The sequence below is a fragment of the Manis pentadactyla genome, chromosome 5 (genome assembly GCF_030020395.1).
Source record: "Manis pentadactyla isolate mManPen7 chromosome 5, mManPen7.hap1, whole genome shotgun sequence".
Taxonomy (NCBI): Eukaryota; Metazoa; Chordata; class Mammalia; order Pholidota; family Manidae; genus Manis; species Manis pentadactyla.
The window spans coordinates 71015366-71040987 of NC_080023.1; the positions used below are offsets into that span (position 1 = coordinate 71015366).

The following is a 25622-nucleotide window of genomic DNA, read 5'->3' on the forward strand; positions in this document are numbered from 1 at the left end:
ATGGGATTTTTACCAAGTTTAAATAGGTTTGTTTAGAAATCCTTTGTTACCTATAAAAATTTACAGAAATGATAGATACTATACTTTCATTCAAAATTTAGTTTCTTGGCCCAAATTAGCAAGAAAATTTAACAAAGAGAATATATATGAATATACATATAATATTTTTTAAAAGACATGTGTACATTTAGGTTTAATCATTACTCAAATGAATATAAATTTATTACTTACATGCATATAGAAGTTCATGTGGAAATTGACCACATACTCACTGTACTACAACAATATAATCAGAATGCCTACAGTCTTAGCAAAATTTTAGACCCTTTTTGTTGAGTTACATTGTCCAGATACAGAAGGTTAAGTCCAGCATTTAAAAAAATAAGCGTTTTTTCTGTGTACTTACCATGTATAAGTATTGCATTAAGCTGTCAACAGCTCTATGAGTCAGTTGTTAGTATTATCTCTGTCTTATAGATGTACAGACTGAGGCACAGAGAGGTTTAGGACTTCCCCAAGATTGTGCTAAGAAGAGGCAGAGCTTACATGCAAACAAAGTCAGTGTGACTCCATAATTCATGCTCTTAACTTCTACTCAGTGGCTTGTGGTGTGGGAGACTGGGTTCAGGACACCATGCTTTAAGAGCTAGAATGACAAGCTCAGATTCAGAGCAGGTCATCTGGATGTGAAGTGTTTGGATGGTATTTTTTCTGACCAGATGAACAAAATATAAACAGGGGAAGGGGAGACATCGTGTGGGGATGGTAGCTGCCTCTGGAGATGTGAGAGCCAGAGGGCATTACCAGGCAGTGGTTTGGGAGGGGCTGGTGGCGCAGAAATTCTCAAGAGTCAGATTGCAGCTGGGTATGAAGCAGAACTTGGAAAGGACCAGAGGCTACTGTTATAGAGTGAACTTCCCCAAGAGGTAGTAATTGCCTTTTCACTGGAGGGCTCAGCAGATGATGAAGGCAGAATCAAGGTATTTTGTAAGAGAGCAAACTGAGTAACGTAAATGTAACTTTCAGCTCTAATATTATGTGATTTGTAGATATAAAATTAGTTTAGGGGACAGATGACTTCACAGAATTGCATCAAAAAGTTATTTCTTTGAAAAAGTCCAAAAAAGATGTAGTTTTGAAATTTATTAGGAGCACCTCCTTTTGTTTACATGTTTTAAATTCAAATTTCTTTCCTAACACCACTGCTATACATCATGCAAGGAAATATTTTTTTTACCAGTGTTTGTGAGTGAAGAGAATGCAGAAATATAGATAATCTGTTGGTGCTTTTTTATTTTCCTCACCAGATAAATTTGGAACAATTCTTTGTGCTTCCTGAATTACTATTTTATTTTGACTTCCTAAGAGATACTGTTATCTATTCAACTTTTGCTTTCAGTATGTCTATAGATATATTTCCAATAAGGTTAATTAATTCAATTGTTCTAATAGTCATAAAATACAACTAGATTTTAAATTCAGATTTTAGATCTGTATGGTGTGAACATATAGGTAATGAGAAACAGTGATCCCCTACAGGATTTTATTTTTCATTAAAAATAGAAATAATTGAAAATAGTCTCTACCCTTTAGCTATATGTGTAGGATGCAAGCTATATCTTCTTGAAAAAAAGAAAATTTACTGAATGTTATAGAAGTTGGACAGTTTATTGTTCCATCCAGAAATTGGGTCACCAATGTCTCTGGTACAAAAAAGAAAGTTAATGATCTCAACCTAGAATGAAAAAGAGACCAGCGTGATTACTGCACCTAGAGTTCTGAGGATTCACAAAGCATCTGATTTATGCCATAAATTACTTGTTAACTTTATATTTCCTTTTAGAGAGGAAAGGCTTGTTTTCTGGTCTCACCTGCCTACTGTTAGTAGGTGGCAAATGGTCTGAGTGAGCTGAGGAAATTGTTATTAGAACTCTGACTGGTTCTAGTTCAGAAGGCTTGCTGGTTTTCATTTCCTAATTTGCCGAAGAAAAACTCCCCACAAGATGAGCCTGAAAACTCACAGATATCAAACACTATCTTGCTCGGGACTCATTTATTCTTCAACATATGTTATTTTGAGTTACATTGTATATGTATATGTGTGATCACTTTTCAACACTTATTACTCTATTAGGCTATAAATATAAACAATAATAACAGATAAAATTAACTGTGTGCTAAAACTATCTTGTACACAATGAATTACCAAACTAGACTTGGATGAAAAACAATCTTAATAATGGCTATTTGCTGATCCCAAACCATGTATCAGGTACTATGCTAAACACTTCACATCTAATATTTCATTTAAGCCTTTAAAAGCCCTCTGTGGAAAGTTCTTTTTTTGGGTCCACTTTACTGTTGAGGAAACGGAGGCACAAATATTTATAATAGTTTTCTCCCAGTCACATACCTAGGATGTGGAAGTCAGAATTTAACACCAGTTCATCAGACTCTCAAGCCTTTGCTTATTTCACTGTCTTTGTCTACTTAAAGTCATCCTAATGGGTGCATATTTTCCTCACCTTCCTGCTTCCATACATCGTGGTGCCTTTATGCTGGAAAAGAGGCTAAAGGTCAGGAGTCAAAGGGCACAGTGTTGGAATCCTCTTCCTAACAATCCTACCAAGTGATTTCTCAGACAAATTTTGAATTCCTCTGATAAAAAGGAGCTCAATTCACCTGAGAAAACCAATTTTATCCTCTAGTATTTTTAGACAAAATAAATTGTCCTGGGAGAAGAAAGGAAAAATATCTTTTCTATAGTATTTCACAGTTTACAAATTCCACATGTTTATTTAATTTTAATCCCCGTGTCATCCTCTGTGTTAGTTCAATTTTGTACTCTATTATAGTTATCCTTATTTTATAAGTGATGAAATTCACCAAAACATTAGGCAGCTTCTTTCCATTCAGCCATTCAACCAACCTTTATCTGTACCTTCTATATGCCTGGTACCTTATAAGCGATTGGGGGTAGAGAAATAAATAATCTTGAGGTCTTTAGAGATCATGGCATCCTAGGGGCTCAAACTCTTTCGTGGCACTACTCTGCTTCTTTTCTTAGTAATAAATTGTCATCATCAGAAAAATTCAAGTATTACCCATTATGATACAGTTTCCTCAAGATTTCAAAGCTCTCACGATCTCGTGGTATTCTCCAAGCATCTGTAGGAAGAATAATCCTGGAGCGTGACACCCACACATACATATAAATACATACATATGTGTGTGTGCATACACACTCTACAAATTATGTCTGGAATTAGGCACTTAATCAGTTTGTAGCTTTACAACTTAAAGATACCTTTACTTAGCCATTAAAATGGGAACAGACAGAGGTGAAGATCCTACAGACTGTTTATAGCCACGTTTGGAAGAACATCACTTTTGCCTACATGCTTTGGTCAGAGCTCAGTCACATCATTTCACCTGGATACAAGAGTAACAGAGAAATGAAATCTTGCAATATGCTTAGGAGGGAGATGAAATGGGTGTGTAAATATAGTATTGGCTCTGCTTCATTTAAGATTTGAGAATTAATTATTAATATAAGAAGTGGCTACAGGAGAAAAATCATCTGCATATTTCCATAGACACAAAAAATGATGTTTAATAAAGTTTAACATCCATTCATATTATTAAAAAACAAAACAATTCTTTGCAAACTAAAGATAAGAGGGAACTTATTTCTATTTCTAGGAATCCTTATATCCTGAAGGATAGATAATGTGTATTAAAGACCTCTAGCTATAATCACAGTAATTGATGTCCCTTTAATACCAGGACTAAGTTAAGGATATTTGCTAACATCCCTTAAGTTCACTATTTTATTAATGGGTTCTTGCCAGCAGATGGTAGGATAAAAGAAAGAAAATGTTTAAGAATTGGCAAAGAAGATACATAACTACTATTATTTACAGACAATATGCCTGTCTAGAAAACCTTTAAGTATCTTACAGATAATAGAGTTCAGCAAGATTGATGTAAACAAAATCAGTATATATTTTCATATGCTAGCAATAAACAGTTCAAAACAGATTTTTTTTTTAATAATTATTTTTTATTGAAGGGTAGTTGATACACAGTTTTACATTACATTAGTTTCAAGTGTACAACACAGTGATAAAACATTTATATACATAATTCTAGGTTCCAGCTATCACCCTACCAAGCTGTTACAATATCTTGACTATATTCCTTATGCTATACATTACATCCCGGTTACTTATTTATTTTACCATTGGAAGTCTGTCCCGTTTTTTTTGTTTTTTTTTTTTGTGAGGGCATCTCTCATACTTATTGATCAAATGGTTGTTAACGACAATAAAATTCTGTATAGGGGAGTCAATGCTCAATGCACAATCATTAATCCACCACAAGCCTAATTTTCGTCAGTCTCCAATTTTCTGAGGCATAACAAACAAATTCTTACATGTAGAACAAATTCTTACATAATGAATAAGTTACATAGTGAACAGTACAAGGGCAGTCATCACAGAAACTTTCAGTTTTGCTCATGCATTATGAACTATAAACAGTCAGTTCAAATATGAATACTCATTTGGTTTTTATACTTGATTTATATGTGGATACCACATTTCTCTCTTTATTATTATTATTTTTAATAAAATGCTGAAGTGGTAGGTAGATACAAGATAAAGGTAGAAAACATAGTTTAGTGTTGTAAGAGAGCAAATGTAGATGATCAGATGTGTGCCTGTAGACTATGTGTTAATCCAAGCTAGACCAGGGCAATAAAACATCCACGTATGCAGATTTCTCTCAGAACAGGGGGGATGAGGTTCTAAGCCTCACCTCTGTTGATCCCCAATTTCTCACCTGATGGCCCCCCTGCGACTGTGCCTGTCTTAGGTTGTTCCTCCCTTGAGGAATCTTACCCGTCTCTGGCTAACCAGTCATCTTCCGGGGCCATACAGGGAAATGTGAAGTTGGTAAGTGAGAGGGAAGCCTTATTGTTTGAAAAGGTTAGCTTTTTACTTCTTTGCATATTTATGCCCTGTAGCTTCTATGCCCAGCATTTGTCTTGAGGTATCTTTACCACTTGGAAGAATTATGATACTCAGTAAATTTGATATGAGGCACGAATTCTATTTAAGGGTTGTAATTAGGAAGGAAGAAGAAAAGCTATAGAAGTAGCAGGCGGAAGAAAACCTGGGAAGATTGATTATTTCTTTGACATATCTTCTTGTAGAGTAACTTCAGCATGTACAGGTTTTAAGCTACTACTTAAATTGCGCACACACATTAACATAATAGGAGTATAGTTACATAACCAAAGCATACCTGTAATTACCAGCCATCTCCAGTGAAACCAAGAAAACCAGTTAGGCACCTTAGGCATTTGTGAAAACTTATCTATGATATGGTGGATATTGTCCAACTGAACTTGAACAGTCTGAGAGAAATCAGACAAATTAAAACAACCCATTCCTGGGGAATGTTCACATCCCTTATGTTCTTTTAGCAGTAAATAGTCTGTAGTTGTAAGATTTTGGAGCGCTACAATTTGCACTTTTCCTAATTCTTGGTTGAGTTCCAACAGTATAGATCCAGTCAAATTTGTTGTTTTACTGTATGCACAGGCCAGCTTAGATATCTCCTTCCTCATTCCCATGGCAAGTCCAGGAGCTGGTGGGATGAGTGCATCTACAGCTGTAGCAGTGCGTGGATCTTTGTTGGGGTTTTTTGATGATCATCTTCTGGCATGAGTCTTCCAGAGAGTGCTGATGTTGGAACTTCTCTTTCATATCGTATCTTAGTTCATTTTTGGGGTAGCCCAATTAGGCTTTGATCCTCTGTATAAACACAAACAGACCCTTTGTCTGCACTTTTATATGCCCTTTATACCCTTGTGTAGAACTCATTGGAGGTTACCACACAGGAACTGCCTTTTTGTTTTGTTTTGTTTTGTTTTGCTTTGTTTTTGGTATCACTAATCTACACTTACATGATGACAAAACAGATTTTTAAATGCCATTTTAAGAGCATCAAATATGAAGATATATCAAAATATATGCTAATATAAGTATATATATTATGCATATATGATATACCATATATAAACACAATTTATATATATAAATAAATATATAGTTCATAATCATTTGTGTAAGGACATTAAAAAATCTGTGTTAATGGAGAGATACAGCATGTTTATGGATCACAAGTCTGAACCCTGTAAAGATTCTATTCACATTATAGAAGGCTTAATATTGTAGGAAGGCAACTGATCTATGGACTCAATTCAGTGCCAATAAACATCCCAACAGGGTATTTTGGAGGGAATTTTGGGTATTTTGACAAGCAGGTTCTAACTTTATATGGAAGTGCAAAGGACCAAGAATAATTGTGACATTTCTGTGAAGGAGAACAAATTTACCTCACCAAATATGAAGATATAATAATTACTATAGAGGAGTATTTATGCATTGATGGACAAACTGAACAATAGAACAGAATAAGGAACTTAGAAGTGATCCTAACATATATGAAAAGTAATATAATAACACAACTGGCTTAGGAAGATCAGTTGCGAGGGAATAGACTTCTCAATAAATGGTTCTGAGATTATTGGTCCCCCTTTCTACTGAATCATTGCTAGCAGCAAATAAATTTTTACAAATAAAATTTTTAAAGTATGATTTTTCTTCTGTAACCTGTTACAATATTAAGCAAGTACATCCTCTCCTAAAATGAAGTAAAACAAAACACAGGCACCTTGGCACCTACAACCTTCTTTAGCTATGGATCCATTTGCCTCATCCCTTTCATATCAAAACTTTCTGAATAGCTATCTCTAATAGCTGTTCTTCACTTCTCATCTCAGATTCTTTCTTACCCACTGGAATTAGATTTGCTTTCCCACCAGTGCGGTGAGACTTCCCTTACCGAGTGTACCAGCAGCCTCTCTGGCCAAATCCATTTGTCAGTTGTGGTTATGCTCTCACTAGGCTATTCACCAGCAGTTGACAGAGATGACCGTCGCCTGTAATGCTTTCCTGGGGCTTTCAGGGTCCTGCGCCTGCCCCTCCCACTTCTTTTTCCTCTTCTCAACCTTCTTTCTGGTTCCCACCCTACTGTCCTGTAGAGGCGTGTGTGCCCTGAGGTCTTCCCTTGGCCTCCTACCTTAACCAGTCTACACATTCTCCCTAGAACCTAATTCTGTGATTTTAAATGCAATGTATAGTCTGATGATTCTCAAAACTAAATCTCCAGGTTGAACCTGTCTCTGGAACTTGAAATTCATATATCCAACTTCCTGCTTGTCATTTTCTTCTTATGTCCAATGGGCATTTCAAACTGCATGTGGCCTAAACTCAACTCCTAATTGTCCCCTAAATCCTTTTCTCCCTCTTCTGTCTTCCCCACCATAGTGTATGAGAATACCCAACCCTCTGATGCTCAAATGCAATTCTAGGCATTATCCTTTTTCCTTTCTTTCCAGAAGCCCCACAACCCGCCAGTTAACAAGTCCTCTTTACCTCCAAACCACAACCCAAGTAATATGAACTTCTCTTCATCTAAGTGACTGCTTACCTTCTCTTTCCTGAGCTATCTGGACTCCTGCTTCCACTCTCCTCCCTCTACAACCCACTTTCTAGTCAATGGCCAGTATGTTCTTTTACAAATTCAGATCAGATACCATGTTCAAGACCCTTTAGTGGCTTCTCATTGCACTTAGAATGAAAATTCAAACTCATAACCTTATCTTGTAAACCGGGACCTGATCACCCCGGCCTCCCTCTTGAATATCAACATTTTCCCCTTCAGCTTCACATGGATGGACTTTTCTTATATTTCAATCTCAGCGAAAATGTCACCTGCTCAGAGAGGTCTTCCTTGAATAACTCATTCCAAAGAAGCCAGCCAGGAACTTTCAAACGTATAACCCTATTTTAATTAACTATACTGCACTGTGCATTATCTAATAATTCCATTATGTTTTAAAATTTATTTATGGATGACGGATATATGTATGTCTTCCTTCATTAAAATGTAGCTTCATAGGAACAAGGGCATTGTCTACTTTCTATGCTGCTTTATCTTTCCTCAAGACACTATCTGACCTAGAAAAGAAATGCAATAAAAATTTATGCTGCATTATGATTTTATCATTGTCATGATATCAAGGTGCTGGATGCTTGCATTTTGTTACAGTACCTCCTTTATGTAGGAAATCAATGCATGTTAAAACAGTTTTAAAAAATTCTACTTAATGTATTTTAGAAGTGAGAAAGTTTTTATATTAGTTTTAACTGTTGAAAATTAAACTAGATTTTAATGTGATTGCTGCATTAATTATCATTGATTGGGAGTAGGGTGAAAATGTACATTTGGAACTTAGAATTGAATGGTTCTTTCATTTTGCTTCTTAATCATAGACAAATCAATATTTTTAAGTTAGATGGAGAAATCAATGGCATTTGGGTTGCTTGGGGCAAAAGCCAAGAACAAACATATTGTGTGATATTGTGTAAAAGCAACTACAAAATCAATGGAATTTCCAAGATTAAAAAATATGAGACATTGTGAATCTGAAACTTCAGTCACTGATATTTTCCCTGAGATTATTTTGCTGAGCAAGAAGAGTATCTGTTTGCCAACGAAAGCCAAAATTAAATTAAAAATAAAAATATTTGCATATACACCCACATTGTCAAAGAAACTTGGATATGAATAAAGTTCTTTAAAAAATTGTGCCTCGGCTGATACTCCCTGCAGATTCTCAGTTCCAACTTGCCTTAGTATATCTAGAATAATACAGAGCCCACTAGCTATATCTTTAACATGATGAATGAGTTAACTCAAAACAGCTTTTCATACAAAAGGAGTTACTATTTTATATTAAGTAATATTCTTGCAATGTAGATGTTCTGGAGGAAAAGTGTGAAGAATATTAAAAATTCAACTATATGGAGAAAAGTGTTAATTTTTTGTGAAATTTATTTTTTCTTTACATATTTTTATTTTAAATTTCATTTGTGAATAGATAAAATATTCAAGCAATTTTAAACTAAAACTGTAATAAATGTTTACATTGAAAAGTCTTACTTCCCATTCATCTTTATTCCTACCTGCTCCAACTCCCTACAGATAACTACTTTCATTACTTTCATGTATATTCTTCCTATGATCTTTTATGTGAATAAAAGTAAATACAAATATATGTTCTTAGTATCCTTTCTTTCTTAAAGTATAGCACACTGAGTGCTTATTTCTAAATCATCCAAGTCATCTTTCTTTTTCTTTATAACATATCCAGTAGAGAGTTATATAAATATTCTTAATAGATATAATTTATTTTATTTTTATGACTGCATAATATTCCATTATGAAGATGTACCATTGTTTATTTAACCAGATTTTCATTGATGGATGTCTGAGTTGTTTCCAATCCTTTTATTATGAACAATGCTGTTTGTAATGCAAATAGCCCTGCAAATACATTTCTTATGTCTGGGCGTGATAAATATCACCAAAGTGCTCTCTGCAAGAATTTTACCATTCTGCCCTCCTTTTGCCTCCCACTGTGAGTGCTGTTTTCCTTGTCATAAAACTTGCAATTTTGCAAAAGCATATTATCTTAACACAAGTAAATATTGTACTGCATACGCAATTTCAGCACCAGATTTTAAGGATTATATTGAACCATAATTAACTGTAGGCCAGAGAAGTAGGTGTAGCATCAGCTAAAGAAGATTTTTTAAAAAAAAAGGTTCAAAGTGTCAAAAGCAGCTGTGTGATTAAGTCCCAAGTCTTCATGCCAGAGACATTTTTCTCCCAGTTGAATTTCACAATTTTAAGATTTACATATATGGCAAGTTATTTAACTATAAAACAGTTTTACTTCATTGTTAAAAGAAATTAGCAAGATCATTGTATTCAGCATCCTGGCTTACTTGGTGCTTTAGGTTTTACAATTACAATTTCTTCCAGGGTTGAGCATCTGTCCTTTTTACTTTACTTTTTAAACACACAGAGTTTGCTAATTAAGGTAAATGATTAAGTGAGGCTATTTTAATTATAATCAATCTTTCTGGTCCACTGAAAATGGCTTATTGGACCCTACTTTTTAGGTTCCCAGATTTTCCCATAATAATTATCAAATGGCTATGACTGTTTTGCTTTTCATATTTCTTTTTCATGAGACAAACTCAAAAAAAATTTTTTTCCTTTCTCTCCTACTGCTATAGACTTCATTTCAACCTTTGGCATCAACCACCCCTTAAACAGCTGACTTTCTTTTTCTAGTTGAGAAATAAGAAACATTGCAATATTGCATATATTTTTGGCCACATAATACAAAGTCAGGTTCCCAGTAATTAACTGAAAGACGGGTTAGCAATTGAACTCAGTCCTCTCCAGCTAAGGACTCCTAGCCTTGCCACAGATTCTGTCATGGGGTTCCAAGGACATGAGTGTGAGATTGGTTTAATCAGTTCCTCTTACTGAGAGTAGAGGGTTGGGTGAAGAGAGTTTTAGAATGATAATCTTATTTTCCCACATTTCCAGTCATTTTTCCCCTTATAGTCAAGGAATTTCTCCATTCTCCAATGAATTGAAAACATATAGACAAATAGGAGTGACCTCAATGCAACTCTATTGGTAATGACAACGTTTCTGGGGAGAATGTTCATGCAGAAGGACACCATTGGACAAGAAATTCATGTACTTCTTCTGTCCAGATGGGGAGTTTACATGGGACTCAGGGTCCTTGTGCCTAAGAAGAAAGGGTTAAAAATATTTAAATGAATTATGTCAAAACACTAGACATATTTTTCTCTATCACAGTTAATGCTATCCTGTTAGTCCTCTAGAATCTGAACATATGTAATAATATTATGAAAATGCTGTTTTAAATTAAAATGAACCCAGAATGACAATACTGCTCAAGTGCTAAATCTGTAGCTTATAATAGAAAGCAGCAAGATGAAACATTCTATATAGAGAACTTGTTTATTCAGTAATAATAAAAGAGTTTCATGCTATTATGTTTGTCATTGTTAATTTAAATAATGTTTTGAAAAGATTATGTGTATTATTTGCTTTTGTGTTTTTTATTAGCTGAGAAAATGTAGTACATTCTGAAATATAAACAATTTTGTTAATATTATGCTATTTCCTTTATAAGGCAATTTATAACAATGCTTAGGTCAGTGTTTCCCAAATAGTTTGCACAGAATTACTTCTGTAGATTCTAAAACTACCCATTTGCAAGTCTCCCTTTCTGTTCTCTCTCTGGCAGTGCCCCAGGAATCAGTGTAACTAATTTCAGAAGCTAAGAAGAAACTTGATAACTACTTATAAAACTTCTCCAAACTGCTTTAATTAGAAATAGGACCATAAACTGGGTTAATAGTTAAAGATAAAATTCTTAGAGCAGCTTATATTCATTTATATATATTGGGTTAATATATATAATGTTATATATTATATATATTTATATATAATATCTTGTATTTCTTGCTGGAGTCTTATGGATCAAAGACCTGAATTCAAGTCATGAAACCATAAAACTCTTAGAAAAAAACATAGGCAAAAATCTATTGGACATAAACATGAGCAACTTCTTCATGAACATATCTCCCCGGGCAAGGGAAACAAATAAAAAATGAACAAGTGGAACTATATCAAACTAAAAAGCTTCTGTACAGCAAAGGACACCATCAATAGAACAAAAAGGCATCCTACAGTGGGAGAATATATTCATAAATGACATATCTGATAAGGGGTTGACATCTAAAATATATAAAGAGCTCACGTACCTCAACAAACAAAAAGCAAATAATCCAATTAAAAAATGGGCAGAGGAGCTGAACAGACACTTCTCCAAAGAAGAAATTCAGATGACCAACAGGTACATGAAAAGATGTTCCACATTGCTAATCATCAGAGAAATGCAAATTAAAACCACAATGAGATATCACCTCACATCAGTTAGGGTGGCCACCATCCAAAAGACAAACAACAACAAATATTGGCGAGGATATGGAGAAAGGGGAACCCTCCTACACTGCTGGTGGGAATGTAAATTAGTTCAACCATTGTGGAAAGCAATATGGAGGTTCCTCAAAAAACTAAAAATAGAAATACCATTTGACCCAGGAATTCCGCTCCTAGGAATTTACCCTAAGAATGCAGGAGTGCAGTTTCAAAAAGACATATGCACCCCATGTTTATCGCAGCACTATTTACAATAGCCAAGATATGGAAGCAACCTAAGTGTCCATCAGTAGATGAATAGATAAAGAAGATGTGGTACATATACACAATGGTATATTATTCAGCCATAAGAAGAAAACAAATCCTACCACTTGCAACAACATGGATGGAGCTAGAGGGATTATGCTCAGTGAAATAAGCCAGGCAGAGAAAGACAAGTATCAAATGATTTCACTCATCTGTGGAATATAAGAACAAAGAAAAAACTGAAGGAACAAAACAGCAGCAGAATCACAGAACCCAAGAATGGACTAACAGTTACCAAAGGGAAAGGGACTGGGGAGGATGGGTGGGAAGGGAGGGATAATGGAGAAAAAGGAACATTATGATTAGCACACATAATGTAGTGGGGGGGTCATGGGGAAGGCAGTATAGCACAAAGAAGACAAGTAGTGATTCTATAGTATCTTACTACACAGATGAACAGTGACTGTAATGGGGTATATGGTGGGGACTTGATAATGGGGGGAGTCTAGTAGCCATAATATTGCTCTTGTAATTGTACATTAATGATGGCAAAATAGAAAAAAAAGAGGGGGGGTCACTGGAGAGTGTGTGATAAAGAAACCATTTACAGAATGTTGGAAAGGTTAATAGAAACCAAACCAACAGATAGTGAAAACACTTGGAGCTCTAAACAGGGAGTACCACATTACCGCTGTTAGCTTTACTGGAACCTGGGAAAGCCTGCAAGTTTAGGTTATATAGACTAAGGCAGCCAGTGCGACTAGGGCCAAACTGCAGTAGCATGGAGGCAGATAGGTCAATAAATACCTTGGTCTGTCTATCTTGTGACCTTCTGATCTCCTGCTATGGCCTGTAAAACCCAACCTGAGGCCAGAAGTCAAGAGAGCCTGCTTTATGCAATTTTTAGAGATTAGTCTCCTAGGGTACAGAGTGGAGTGATGGGTGGAGAGAAGATCTGGAAGGGCAAATAGAGACTATCCAGCATAGCTACTAACAGAAAATTAAGCAAAATTAAAAATTAAATTAACATAGGTTTGGCTCATAGTGCATGGGCCTTGCCTCATGGAGCTTGAATCTTCCTAATTCCCTACTTCTAACAAGAGGCACCACCTCTCTTCTAAGTGTATAGAAGAGAGAAATTGCACCATCCCTAACTCTTCCTTCTTTATTGCCTTCATTCCCATGACCAGTTTCTTTCCTATTTCTTAGAAGTATATCTCCAATAATACATCTCTGCAAATTTATGCCACTTCTACTGCCAACATCGTTTGTAGATCTTGACTTTGACATCTCATGGAATATTAATTGCTTTATGGTAACAAACTCCTAAGAGGCTGGTATTCTTAAATCTCCATCTGCTTTGCTGAAGAACCTACTCTGGTTCTCAGTTGTTATGGATGTCCAGTGCAGCATCCGCTGCTCAGGGCTAGATGTTTCATAGCATGTCCTCAACAATGTCCATCATCTTTACTTCCTCATTATCCCTCCACATGAAGCTTCTCCGTATTCAGTGTGCTCCGTGCATATGGCTCTAATTACTGCTTTCCTTGATGCTACTTCCTCTGTTTTTGAAGATTACTAAATCACTAACTCTTATAACCTTATCTTCCTTTAAAAACTATTTCCTTCATATTATCTTTCCTAACTAAGCAGACTGTTCTAATGACACTTTCAAACCTTTATTATATTTGTTTGTTTTTCCACATACTTTGGCATTTATTTGTTTTATAGTTATACATTGTATTATTCTTGTACTGAGAATAAAGAGTATTTCTTTCACATACTACAAATCATTTGAAATGATTCTAGAAATATCTGACATCTGGTAGTGACTTTTGAAACAATTTGGGTACTTTAACTATACTTGCTTATTAGTGGTTTATTTGTTTGGTCAGCTAATTTAGAGCAACTCTGGAAGAATTAGCCAAACCCACACAAACAATATATACTGTTTTACTAGTAATTTCTGTCTTAGGTATTTGTCTTAAGAATAAGTTAAGGAGGAGCTCAAAGATTTAGTTTTATGGATGATTATGAAAATGTTCTTTATAATAATACTTACAAAAAACTATAACCACTTTACAATAATAGAGGATATAAAAGTATGCATATTCAAGCAGGTATTACACTATTCAGCTTTTTAAAATGGTATAGATTATTAAATCACCATAAGAATATATGATTTTTGAGTTTTGGGTCAGATAATAAGTCTTTATTTTGATTACTGTTCATGTAAAATGTATGTGTTAATACATACATTTACACTAATATATACCAATATGGGAAGAGGTATATGGTGTAAATATTGGCTATCTATTGCAGTGGTTAGATTATAGATATTTTTCTTTATCTGTATTTTTTGACAATATAGATATTGCAGAATACTTCAAAAATACCTATTAAGACTCTTAGTTATAGACTCTATATGGTCTCTATACAAGGTGATAGGGTTAGCTGTTTCAATTAAATGACTTTATTTTACTTACTAAATGACTTAATGAATTAAACTAGCAAATTTTTGTCAATTATAGTATCTCCTGTCCTAAACATTGTCAATTAACATTTAGACTATTACATTTACATCATAATTGCTTGGAAAACTGTCAAAATATAAAATCTGTAAGATGTCAAATTTAAAAATGAAAATAAAAATTTCAGTTGAAAGTAGCTATTTCACACATATATAAAAGACAATAAAGCATAGCATTACTCTGCCTTCTAATTACCAAGCGAGGTACTTGGGACTTAATGGAGGAGTATGACTTATGCAGGACAGTGGCCTGAATTCACCTTACAGAATACATGGACAGCTTTTAAGATCCTAAGTACAGTCTGAAGACATAGAATTAAACAGGCACCGTACATACATAAATTGTCAAAACATGCATGCATAAATGAATATTGTATCTAGCTGGGAGGTTAGATGCTACGTTCTCAAACTAAGCTAAATCACAGATTTAATTACTCTATAAAATCATTCCAGTAAGTAAAATAAACTTGTAATTGAAACAATTAATTATATCACTTTGTATAGAAACCACACAGATTAAACCTATATATTAATTATGATGAATATTTTCAAAGTATTTAGTATTTTTTAAGTATTATTGAAAAATGCCAGTAAACAAAATGGGATGCTTAGGCCAGATACTCTAGCTATGAGAAATAGGAAAATTTACTTCCTAGAGGAAGCAAGCAAAAGACAGTTCACCGTGTGAACATGCAGGCGGAGGAGTGCTATGCTCTATCATTCTAAGCCCAGAAAGTAGGCACAGAGTTGAGGACAATAATTTTCTTTGTCAACCAGACAATCCTAAATTGAGTAAAATATTACTTGATCTAAATATTGTTTTGTGCTGGGAAAATGGGCAATATAATATAGTGGACAAGAGCATAGGCTTTTTAGTCCAGTATGCTTAGATTTGAATGCTGGCTTTACTACACTAGCAGCATTTATTCATTCAACTACACTTATTTTTTAGCGTTAACCCTATGCTAGGCAAAATGCTAGACACTGGTGGTAAATTGGACAGTAAAACACATATTATCCTTTCTCCCTTACAATTTAATGATGGAGATAGACATTAATTAAATAATCTTAGAAATAACATAATTACATACAGTGGTAAATCAGTCCAGGAAAAATTCTGGAAGATATGCAAGTGTATTTTGGATGTAGTCAATCTGAAAAAATGGGTATAAAACAACCCAGGAATTAATATAGTCCTAAGGTAGATTGGAGGATGATGCTCTTTATAGAAAGACAGTTGGCTTGATCAAAGAAAACCACAGAAAGCATCAAAAGCATGTGGAAAAATTAGCTTAGAGGTGTGGGTGGAACCAGACCACTCACAGCTTTATCCTAAGGCAAATGAAAGCCATTGAAGATTTTTAAGCAGGAATGTTGCAAGATCAAATTTCTATTTCTAATGATGATTCTGGCTGCATTAAGAAAAAAATTGGGTTGAAATATGTTAAATATTATAGAAAATTCAGTGAAAAGGTGTTTGAAATATTCCAGACAGGAGACAATAGTCTCTTGAATGAGGGAGTGGTGGTAGTAGAAACGTAGTAGAGGTAATGACTTCTACATTTCTGGCCTTTGCAGATGAGACGATGATGCCAGTGACTGAGCTAGGAAATACATATATGGGACCAGAATTAATTGCAATTTAATTTGACTAAGTTTAGTTGAAACATGCTTTTGAGATATCTAAATGGAAAGAATAAGTTCTTAGATATAAAGGTCAGAAGCTCAGAGAATCCTAGGTTAGAAAACTTAATCTGATATCACTGGTTAATAGTTGGTTGTTGAAATCATAGGTGTGGATAGACAACTTGGAGAGAGTATAGAGTTAGAAGAGAAGAAATCATTGGATAAATCATTGAAACACTAATATTTAAAGACCTATTAGAGTCAACAAAAGAGACTCAGTCAACAGAAAATTTAAGAGAAAAACTTGGAGAAAAATCAAGAAACCAAGGGAAGAAGGGGCCTAGTGGTAAACTGTGCTGAATGATTGTGGAAAGTCAAGTTCATCAAGGATAGAAAATCATCAAGCAAGCAGCTTGTAAGCCTCATGAAACTGAAATTATGGGTGCAGGGACCAGGCTGCAGTGGATACATATAAGGAAATAGATTTGGTGTAGACTACTCTTTGCTAGATGAAAAAAAATAAAAAGATAATAGCTAGAGAGGGAGGTGAAGTCAAACTAAATTTTTTAATAGTATAGATTTTAAATATGTCAGTACAGAAGAAAATGATCCACTGAAGAGGAAGGAAAGAGAAGGGATAATCTAGAGAAGATTATGGCAACACCGGCTAATTATTTGTCTCTGTCTTAGTTTTTGCAGCTATAAAATAGAGAAAATAATACTTGTCTTATAAGATTTTCTGACAATTAAATAATATGATGATAGTAGAATGCTTAGTAAAATTTTTGGCAGAATGCATTTAGTAAATAGGTCCTTAAAATGAATTCAGCACATAACACAGTGTCTTATACATGTTAGATGGTCAGCAAATATTTGTTAAATGTTGAATGGATACGATTCTGTTACATGATTTTTTATTAACTGGGTCTATAAATGAGCCTGATGAAAATTACTATTTATCACAGATGCACTTGGATATTCACTGATGATGGTGATGTTTATTTTCAGTATTTGGTTGTTGATGTTTTGGGCATTTGTCTTCACAGGGTACTATTTTTCTGCCGGGAAATAAAGTCCTTGAACATCCCTGCAATGAAGAGAGCCCAGGGAAATTCCTTTTTGAAGTAGTTCCAGGTAAGATATTTTTTTGGTTTTATTAAATTACTGCCATCCCACATCGGTAAAGGTGTCAAATTTGGCTAGTGTTTACACAGATCATGATTCCAGGTAGGTACACTGGTAAAAATGAACACACACATACACACATATGATCACATGACTGTTGGATAACCATTTGTCCTTGAGACTTTAGAGATGACTGGAAGTTATGACAGTATTTGTAAGTGACTTTTGGAGACAAAATCGATTTTACAGTGCTTCTGTGATATGAAATTTGGCAAGAGGTTACAGATAGAATGTGTTGCCCTGCTGATTCACTGTCCAGTGAATTCACAAAACTGCATCTTAAAAAGCTTGTGCTATAAAAACAAAACAAAACAACACCCCCAGTCCCCGGCCTTAATGACTGACCAAGTACTGCAGTTCCATACCTCAGCTTTGCTCTCAACCAACCACTTCCACATGTTTGGCTTGTAGAGTTGAGGACATCTCTGCCAAGATGTCAGATCTTGCAGTTAAATTTCTTCAACATCTGTTAATTTTTTTCTAGTCATCTGCATCCACCCCTCTTAAAGTACCTGATCTCCACTTAAATTTTTGACTCAGCCAGCAACAATTTCTTCAAGGACATGATCTCCTTCTTTGATCAGTTCTTTAACCCTTCCTTAACTCTTAAAGTAAGAAAACGGGTATTAGGAATTTGGTTTTTATAGCATTGGCTCTGGCTGACCCAGTTTATATGATATTGGTATTGATTTCATCATTCTAGGGTATGTTAATTTATTTGGGTGATAAATATGTTATGCATATCAATAATGCTGACAGAAAGTCAGTCAATAAAACATTTTGTCCCAGATTAATAAATGCTGGGAATCAAAAATGTGAAAGCATATTTTTCCATCTCAATGAAAACAGCTGTAGCACTGAGTTCATCTGGCTCACGATGGAATCCATGACTAAATGTTAATTAATACAGCTGAAGTGCAGAAAGGTTAGTTAGATGCACTGTGTTATTTGTTTTCCCCCCAGGGAGAACATATTGTAAAAAACCTGAATCTTGTTTGCCCTATTAAAATCTTTTTATACTTCTTCTTAGTGGAGTACCCTGTATGGAACCGAATTCCAGATGTTGCAAAGTCTTTGAAGTATCACTGGAGGAAATCTCTTTCCCTAATTATTCTCAAACATAAGTGCTTCTTGGCTTTTAAATGAGCATGGTATTAAGCCAGCAGCTTTGAGTCTTTATCTCCAGTAATGCTAAAGGTCTACTTTCCCATTCTATCTACTAAATATGTAGAGATTTATCTTTTGGTGAAGACATTCTGATATAACATAGATGGATATTTTCAAAAATTTTCTAGAGAGAACTGTGTCTTCAAGCTCAGGAAGTCACAAAACCTCTCCTCTGAGGGCTGGTCTAGGCATATGTCTCAGGTACAGTACATATGACATAATGGCTTTTGATGAGAAAAGCTTAAGAAGTTTAAGACTGTGATATGGAATCTGAAAGTTGTCCTTTCAAGGAAAAAAAATTCTTAAGTAAATTCAGGTTTGCTGCAGTAATTATGGAAATAAACATACTATACACATGGCTCTTCTGAAAAGATGCTTCTGAGAAGTGACTGGTAGTTACCATAGAGGATTGGTTGTGGTGGGTGAATGAAATAGGTGGAGCAAATAAAGAGAAACAAAATCTCAATCATAATATAAATGAGTCATGAGGATGAAAGTACAGAATAGAGAATATAGTCAGTAGTTCTTAAACATCTATGTTGACAGATAGTAACTGCACTAGTCAGAGTGCGGATTTTAATGTATACAACTGTTAAATAACTATGTTATATACTTGAAACCAATATGATATTGTACATCAACTGTACTTCAATTAAAAAAATAAATACTTCCTGAATCATTAATACAGTATGTAGTAGCTTCTGCTTAGGTTTTCTAATTCTGAACCATCTTACAGAATGATAATAGAATTGTGCAAAATACTTCGGTGGGGAGAATGGAAGTTTCTATGTCCAGTATCATCACCTGATCCTGAACTACTTGATGATGTAACTGGCCTACTGCTAGGCTACTGCTTCCATACCTATAGGCAATAAGTTATTATTGACTGAGTCACTATATACAGAGCTCTGCCCAGTGCTCTGGGTGGAGGCAGAGATGGAGGTGGATTACGTACCTTCAGACTGCTGGATGCAGACATGATTCTAGTGCTCAGCCTACTGCCATGAGAATAGTGTTGGGTATAAACACTTTTACCCAAGAGTGTTCCACTGTCATTTCTCTGTCTCACTGAATCCATAGTGAACTTGCCTGGGGCTGAAACCTATTGGCAAGACAGCTTCTCATAAAGGGAGTTGGAAAAATACTATGGCTACATTGAGAATCATGTTTCTGTCATTAGTCCTGGTCACTGGAGCTTTATTGGTGTGCCCCTTATTTTGGGACAGAGTTTCCAGGCAAATGCTTCTGTATTTGTATGGGAATGTGTATCACATGATTTTAATCAGTTTTTGTAGAATCAAGATTGATTAGAGGGACTTAATATATCTTTGCAAATGGCAATGACAAGATAATATTCTAATCATTCCAATTATGTGATAGTTTGACATGGCGAATCTGAGAAGTTGTGAGAGTATTTCATTTATCAAAAAGTGTAAGAGACAGGAAGGATTGCAAAAATGTGGTCATACCTTGTACAGAAACTTCTGCAGACCTGCCTGGCAGCAGATCCTCGTAACGCATACTTTTCCTGTGGAATTCTCTCCATCACCACTTCTGAAAACACATCCTACAAATGGTGATTAGAGAGCCAACATGATTTTGTATTTATGGAAAAATACCTCAAGCCTACCTACCCAAGGTGTATCAGTGGATAGAATTAAATCATTTAATCCTACCTGCCTATAATGATTCCTGAAAAAGCTGGCAAAAACCTCCAGGAAGCTCATCACCAAATATTCTAGCACTGTTTACATACACACACATTTCTGTATTTTTACATATTTGTGCTATGTGTCTTTGTGATTTATCCATATATGCTATGTAGCTAGTTTTTGTTTTCTTTCATTTTTTTGTTTTTGCTTTAGTGTGAAATGTCCTATGAAATTAAGTTATAATCATGTGTAAATAATTAAAGAAACCAATATCTTTCAATAGAATTGAGGATCTTTGTATATTACTTAATTGCATTTGTATATTATATTTCTATGCAGGTTTTAGGCTTTATAAAAATCTGAAAACAACTACCATAATTTAGTCTTAATTTCTTAGTCTTACTATCCCATGAAATGAATTGTTTCTCTGAGTAACGCCATTATTTATAACATTGCACTCCAATTTTTTCCTATTTCTCTACTTGGTATTCAAAAGGAGATATTAGCTGAATTGGCAAATTTGGAGACTTTGCTGTCAGACATCCCAAATTTTAGACTGGAGTGAACTTTTATGGCCGAATGCTAAGCTTTTGGGAAATGTGGTTGAGAAAGGAATGTTGGGAAACCTTTAGTGTTACAGTTTTTGAAGAAAGAAAGTGCAGTTGATTAAAAATGTGTTCTGGAAAGGTTTTCCTTGTGACTTTTAAATATATATATATAAACAGCACATAATGGAATGATGATGTCTTTACTTTCTTAGAAGAATAAGCTGTCAGAGAGAGAGAGAGAAACAGCAATTCAGAGACAGAGACAGGCAGAAAGAGATAAGGGAGTATGTAGTCCACGTAGCTGGAAGCCACATCTTTCTTCTCATTACTATATCCTTAACGCCTAGTGCAGTTGAATGCATGGTGCTGTATAAATATGTACTGAAGTCTGAGGAATTTCAGTCATATGCCATGGTTTTATTGTTGGCGATAACTGCTCCCAACTCGGCTATGCTGTACTCTCATTTCCTCCTGTATAGGCTCTGTCTATCCCCTGGCACAGCAAAGACCCTTTTGTGATCCAGACCCAAAAACCCCTCAAGTGGAAGGAAACCCCTCCTATTCTCTTTACTATTTCTGCCTTCCTCTCTGATAGTGATGCCAAGAGAAAGATGGATGAAAGTAGACATCTTCCTACACAGAAGCTAATTCTGGGGTATAGGCCCTTCACACTACTGGGTTATTACATTCCTCTAGAAGAATTGATGCCATCCTGGGGTACGTTTGTGGATTCTTCAGCATCCCTTGAGTTGGAAATCCATTCCACATGGTAGGCTTCTCCACTGCAGGCCTGGGCCCATTGGATGGGATGCCATCAAAGGGCTGAAAGGTCAGCTGCTTTCTTTCTGCTGCTTCAGCTAACAGGAGACACATTTTACCTTGTCCTGCCAAGAAAGGAAAAGGCTACTGTTTCACTGAGGTTGCCCCCCTCAGCCCTGCTGTCTTGCTCCTTTTTTGCATGAAGCATGAGCTTCAAACGCCGCAGATGCAGTGGCTTTCCAAGCTTCCTTTGACTCCTCAGTTTGGGGAAAGGGTGGGTGACAGTTCTAGCACCCTTTAAAATTTACGAGCAACTCTTTTGGGCTTCCCAGACTTGTTCTCATGGTTGGAAGACATTCTTTTCTTCCTGCTCAAAAAATAGTGTTTTTCTTGAAAACTGTTTTCTCTAAGCAGTACTTCTTCTTTTCTAGTCTTCCTTTTGTACTAACTTGGGCCAGGGAAATGTGTTCTCTGTAAGCTCTATAGGGAAGTGGCTAGGCACCACTGTTTTTCTGAACTAAGAATGTGAGTATTTTGCAGTTTTTTTCTTCAGATTTGGACCTTAATAGCAATTCCAGGATAATGGAAAAACAACTATTTATCTATAAGTGTACTCTTAGATTGGATTCGGGTGAAACACTCTGTGGTGGGGAGGTATGATCGCACATCTCCTGGGGAGTGCTGTCTGGAGATGCCTCATCTGTCAGGAGGTGGGGAGAGCAGGATCAGGCAGAGGGGGCAGCTGACCCACAACACTGATGCAGCTGAGTTCTCAGATGATGCTGTGGGGAGCTGTGGAGTGGGGATGCCCCTCAGCGTTGCTCTAAACTGAGGAGGCAGGCCATTGCTTCCTGTCATCAAGTAGTCTAATTTTTCACTAGGGAGTTAGGAGACAGATAAACTAGGGTTGAATCAATTCTGTGTTGCAATGCAGAATACGTTCCATGAGGGTCTCTGTGAGCCATGAGCAACGAGCAATACAGTATCAATTATAATATCTATAGCTTTATCTGTATGTAACTCTTTGTATCCCAGACAATGTTCCAGACTTTTACATATATCACTTAATTTAATCCTCATCACAACCCTATGAGGCAGGCTCTGTTTTTATTTCCATTTCCAGATCAAGAAACTGAGGCACAGAGAATTAATTTGATCAAGGTCAAATAGCTAACACTAGCTAGTGAATATGTGTGTGTGTCACTAATTTATCTTTATAAAAATAAAGTTCCAGAAATCAAAGTAAAGTTTTATACATTCTTGCTTAAAAATATGAGGTATTAGAGGCTGGAGCTTAGTTTCTGAAATGTAAATGTGTGGATTTTTAAATTGTTATTAACTGCAGTGTATATACTGAAATCTCTTCTTAGCACATCTAGTAAGAATGAGAGTTTGGGCACTTAAGTGAGAGTAGGCATTTTCATTTATTTACAACTATTTATATGTTTAAGCCTATCATAAAAATAGGCACCTAATACAGATGCTTACTTACAGCTCTTCTGAATGTTTTTCTAACACCACAACTATACTGTCATGAAAAAGTGGGGAGAAAAGCACACTTGCCTGTAGTGGCCTTACTTTTATATAAACAACTGTTCCAAAGGCATCCGTAGTTTTTTCCTATGGAAAATGCCTGACATGGCAGGGTTCAGTTTTTTTCATTACAGAACTAATTTTGCTGAAATTGTTTCAGCTTCTTCACAGGCTCCTTCCACACACTGGCCACATTATCACTCACTGTTTAGCCCCAACAGCTTGCCTGATATTACTCACATGCTGGGAATCAGTACGCTGACCTGCAAACACATCACCGAAGCAGAGGCTCGTTTTGGGTTTCAAGAGTAATTACCAATATGCCAGGCTCTCAAAGCCCTATCTCAGGCCTGTGCCCAAATTCAGTAATAACCAGAACTGGGAGGTGTTCTTCCTCCAGGGAAAGAAAAGAGAAAGAGGGAAGTATGGAAGAACAGGATGAGAGCTAAAGAGGCAGCTATGGAAACAAAGAAAAAGAGACATTTTGAAGGGTACTCTAAAACGATCTTCATCTTCCTGGAAATGAATTTAGGCCCTTTGAAATAGGAGAAGGTACCATTTATCCCACCTTTAGCCATGTCTGTGTTTATTATTTCCAATACCCTTTGACATTTATATATTATTTCTGTACATTTCAATAAAAAATGTTTCATGTTCTAATTATTTTCCAGAAGCATTATAGAAGCTAAATGAAAAGTTAGAGAACGTGGGGGCTTAGACAATCCGATAAATGCATTAAGGAACTTTTTGCCAGAATTGCAAACACTCCTGGAGGCCTCAGAGATTCCTTGAAACTCAATTATGGACTTGAGGTTAAGAACCATAGGTTAAATTTGGGGACCAGAGACTTTATTAATCGCTATCTCTTTCTCTATATTGAGCCATTTACCTCTATGTTCCTATGTATCTATCTCTTTCATCTGCATACAGGTATGCATAGATGTGACAAGTTTTTCTATTGCTTGTAATTATGTGGTATCAGTTTTTGTTTTTTCAGGGTTTGTTTTCTCCTGGTTATATGACTGTATAACTCTAACAGACCTATGTCATGTGTTCACAGGAGAACTTCTGGATAGAACATTTTATAGGTCTAGAGACAATAAAATTTTTGATTTACCAAACTTGAGCCTACTTTGTTGTGCAGCTGCCTTCTAGAATAGACCATCTGAGAAACAGCTAGTTCTGAGAGAGTCATGGGTGTCTTTAAGGAAGAAAAAATGGTTGGCCAATTTTTTGAGTGTTTGAGGTAATTATGTGACATCAGCAATGAAAACTTGTCATCCATGCCTGTATTTGCAACTCCTTGTAGGATGAATAGGGTCATTGGATATATTAATTTTCTGTCATTTAAAAGTGTGAACCAGTTATTTGGTACCTATTTTATATGAAAATGTGGGGATATTTTAATAGTATTTTAACCTTGAAGTTGCTAATTTTCTCAGTCATTAGTTAAATATGCTGCTGAGGCATTTAATTTGTACAATGCTTGCTTTATCGTAACTTTTCCCCTTTTGTGTTAGTATTGTAAGTTAACATCCATGCAATTATACTTGTTACCCAAAGGCAACTGTAACAGTCTTTTTTTGTCTGCCTAAGTCTGTAGGCAGCACTGAATCTTGTACTTTTTTCCTTTGCTTAGTTAATGTGTGGAAATCATTTAGAGAATGTGAGTAGGAGTTGTTTATGGTATGAAAACATAATTCTATATACACAAGTAATTCTGAGCATGAATTAAAGAAATGCATTGAAAATCAGCATGTTTAACTATGTATTCTTTTATTTTCAAAAAAGTGGGATTTTTGCTTCAAAATTCCCTTCCTACTTAAAATGCCTTAAAATATACATTTGAAAGAAGCTATTAAAATGGTACAAAGGGCACTTAAAAATGTTCATAATCCCTTGAAATTCTAGGTAATGTCATTTCAACCAAAAGGCATTTGGGGTATTTATGAGCCAATTTAGAGTGTGATCATATGATCAGACTGATGAGAAGTGTCCATGTGAGCAGTGTTTCTCTTACAGTACTTGTACACACGTTGATCCATTCCTACTTAATTTTAGCACTCCATAGGCTAGATCAGGGGACAGCAAACATTTTGTGGAAAGCAAAAGACCAGAGAGTAAACATTTGCAACTTTGCAGGCCATAAAGTCTCTGCCATGGTAGCATAAACAAATGGGTATTGGCTGTGGTCTATTACAACTCTGTTAATAGACAACAAAATTTGGATTTATATAATTTTCAAATATTAAAAAACCTCCTTTTGATTTTTTTTCTTCCCAACCACTCAAAATTGTAAAAAATACACAGTGGGCCAGATTTGGCCTATGAGCCATAGCTTGTCCACCCCTGTAGCTAGATTTAAGAAGGCAACACTATGAAAAGGAGGCTGAAGATACTAATATTAAT

The 25622-nt window shown here is 35.5% G+C and overlaps 1 protein-coding gene across 5 annotated transcripts in view; it reads left to right on the forward strand.

Moving 5' to 3' along the window:
* Nucleotides 1-25622, forward strand: part of ARHGAP24 (Rho GTPase activating protein 24) — a 476093-nt gene that overhangs the window by 212302 nt on the left and 238169 nt on the right. For all 5 annotated transcript variants that reach the window (XM_036906338.2, XM_036906333.2, XM_057502414.1 and 2 more), the window contains one exon: nucleotides 17416-17503. Coding sequence is in view for 3 of the 5 variants with exons in the window: in XM_036906333.2 (XP_036762228.2) it covers nucleotides 17416-17503 (88 nt within the window). In the remaining 2 variants the exon portion in view is untranslated. Of the gene's footprint in view, nucleotides 1-17415; nucleotides 17504-25622 lie in introns of those variants that run through there.